This window comes from Aplysia californica, unplaced genomic scaffold (assembly GCF_000002075.1).
Source record: "Aplysia californica isolate F4 #8 unplaced genomic scaffold, AplCal3.0 scaffold00272, whole genome shotgun sequence".
Lineage (NCBI taxonomy): Eukaryota > Metazoa > Mollusca > Gastropoda > Aplysiida > Aplysiidae > Aplysia > Aplysia californica.
The window spans coordinates 508,189-510,075 of record NW_004797542.1 but is presented as its reverse complement, the minus strand read 5'-3'; the positions used below and the strand labels follow the sequence as shown (position 1 = coordinate 510,075).

Below are 1,887 nucleotides of genomic sequence, written 5' to 3'. Positions count from 1 at the left end.
GAACAACTTGTGTTTCGCGCGCTCATATGACCTTAGCAGTTGCGAGCGCCGTAAAACCTTATACTACTACTAAACTCACCCCGGTTGAGAATGGCGCAGGCGAGTCTTTTGGCTATTTTCACCCGGAGTGCGTTCACCGTTATAGCCTAGATCTAGGCCATCCAATTTTGCGTTCACCCTGAACCACAGAATTCTACACTGTGATAACAGAAAAATTGTAGAATTCTGTGCCGTGAGCTTGTACGTTCCATTACTTCTGTTAGCCTAAAACTAAAAGCATTCAATTTTGTCTGTGGGCAGTGGAGAGAGAGAGATTGAAGAGTAGCGCGAGAACTTCCGGGCAAAACTAAATGGCGACCCGCGTAGTTCGGCTTGATTCGAAAAGTGAAATAGCCATAGCATCTTTGTAGACGATCAAATTAGCTTACTTTTGTGCTATAACGTAATTCTTTCTTTGTTTTTATCCAATTGATCATCCACACCGATAGAAAGTATTCCAAAATTAGGAAAAACAGGTCTTATTTCACGTCGGGTGAGAATAGCCACCGGTGACAAGTCTCACCCGGGGTGAGACGTAGATCGTAATTTTATTCTCACCGTGGGTGAGGATAGCCACTTCCTTTTTCAGTTGGATTTACAAAAATTCACACTAAAATATAATGCTGGAGCCTGTTATTTGTTCGTTTCTTTTTAGGCCAATTATTTTTATTTTTATTTTCGCTAGTGGAAAAAAAAAAGACACTCTGGCTCTGAAAAATTAAGTGTTATACATCGTTTATTTTTTTAAGTAAAAAAAACCATAGCTGGACGGGTGGATTTGGCAGTGTACATCTATTAAGCAGGTGTTGTTTTTGTTCCAAGGCCTTCCCTTTTAGATAGAAATGTTTTTTTAAAGATGGAAAACAGGAGCTTAGTGAAATTGAAGAAGAAGAAAGGAAATTATAAGACGGAGCTGTTACATCATTGAGTCAGATTTTTGCAATTGCCCTTTGTAAGTGAAGATCTGACTTGTTTGCAAACATGTCTTTTGAAGTCTGTATAAAAGAGGTGTGGCCTTCTTGGTTGAATATAAATGAGCTTGTGAACTCTGCTTAGGAAGGGATTGAGTCTGCATTGATACACTCAGAGAATGCAGTTTAATATTTTTCTGATAAAAATACAGGTGGGATACTACATTTTCAAGTTTGTTATCTTTAAGTTCAGACAGAGTTTGATCAATAATTAACTGGTGTGAAAATCATGTTCCTATTATGATCTATTTTAAAATGATTGAGAGTTTCAGACTGTCATGACATGGCTCTTTTTGCTACCATCAAGCTCTTTGTCCAGTGTTCATCTTGTCTTCTTTTCCTTTACTGCATTTTGGGGGTCATTTGTTTGGGCTGTCATGTGGTAACGAATACTTCTTTTTTGTAGTGCTGTTGCTTAAGTTTCTCTAGCAAAATTAAAATACAACTCAACATATTTATTTGAGACTTGTTTTCAGTAATAAACGGAACACTCTTATCTTTATTCCTCAAGCTTTCTCCAAGCATACCAGGGTCGGAGGTCAGGAGTACGACCTTCATGTGGTGGACACAGCAGGACAGGACGAGTATTCCATCATCCCGCAGTCGTACTTCATCAACATCAACGGCTACGTTCTCGTCTACTCAGTGAACTCGGAGAAAAGGTTTCTCTCTCTCTCTCTCTCTCTCTCTCTCTCTCTCTCACACATACAAACACAAACAAACAAACGCACCACGCATGCATGCATGCACGCACATACACACATAGAGGGCCCTTGGAAACTGCAAATTTGCATTTTTGTATGCCTTTGATCGACGTTCTTCGGTACAATCCACACAGAATATGCTTTTTAATTGACATGAAAAGTCTTGAGGCCCC

The 1,887-nt window shown here is 39.4% G+C and overlaps 1 protein-coding gene across 1 annotated transcript in view; it reads left to right on the top strand.

Moving 5' to 3' along the window:
- Positions 1 to 1,887, top strand: part of LOC100533537 (RHEB) — a gene marked incomplete at its 3' end in the record, with an annotated part of 15,954 nt that overhangs the window by 5,105 nt on the left and 8,962 nt on the right. The window contains 1 exon segment of the mRNA NM_001204498.1: positions 1,524 to 1,672. Within this exon segment, the coding sequence (NP_001191427.1) occupies positions 1,524 to 1,672 (149 nt within the window).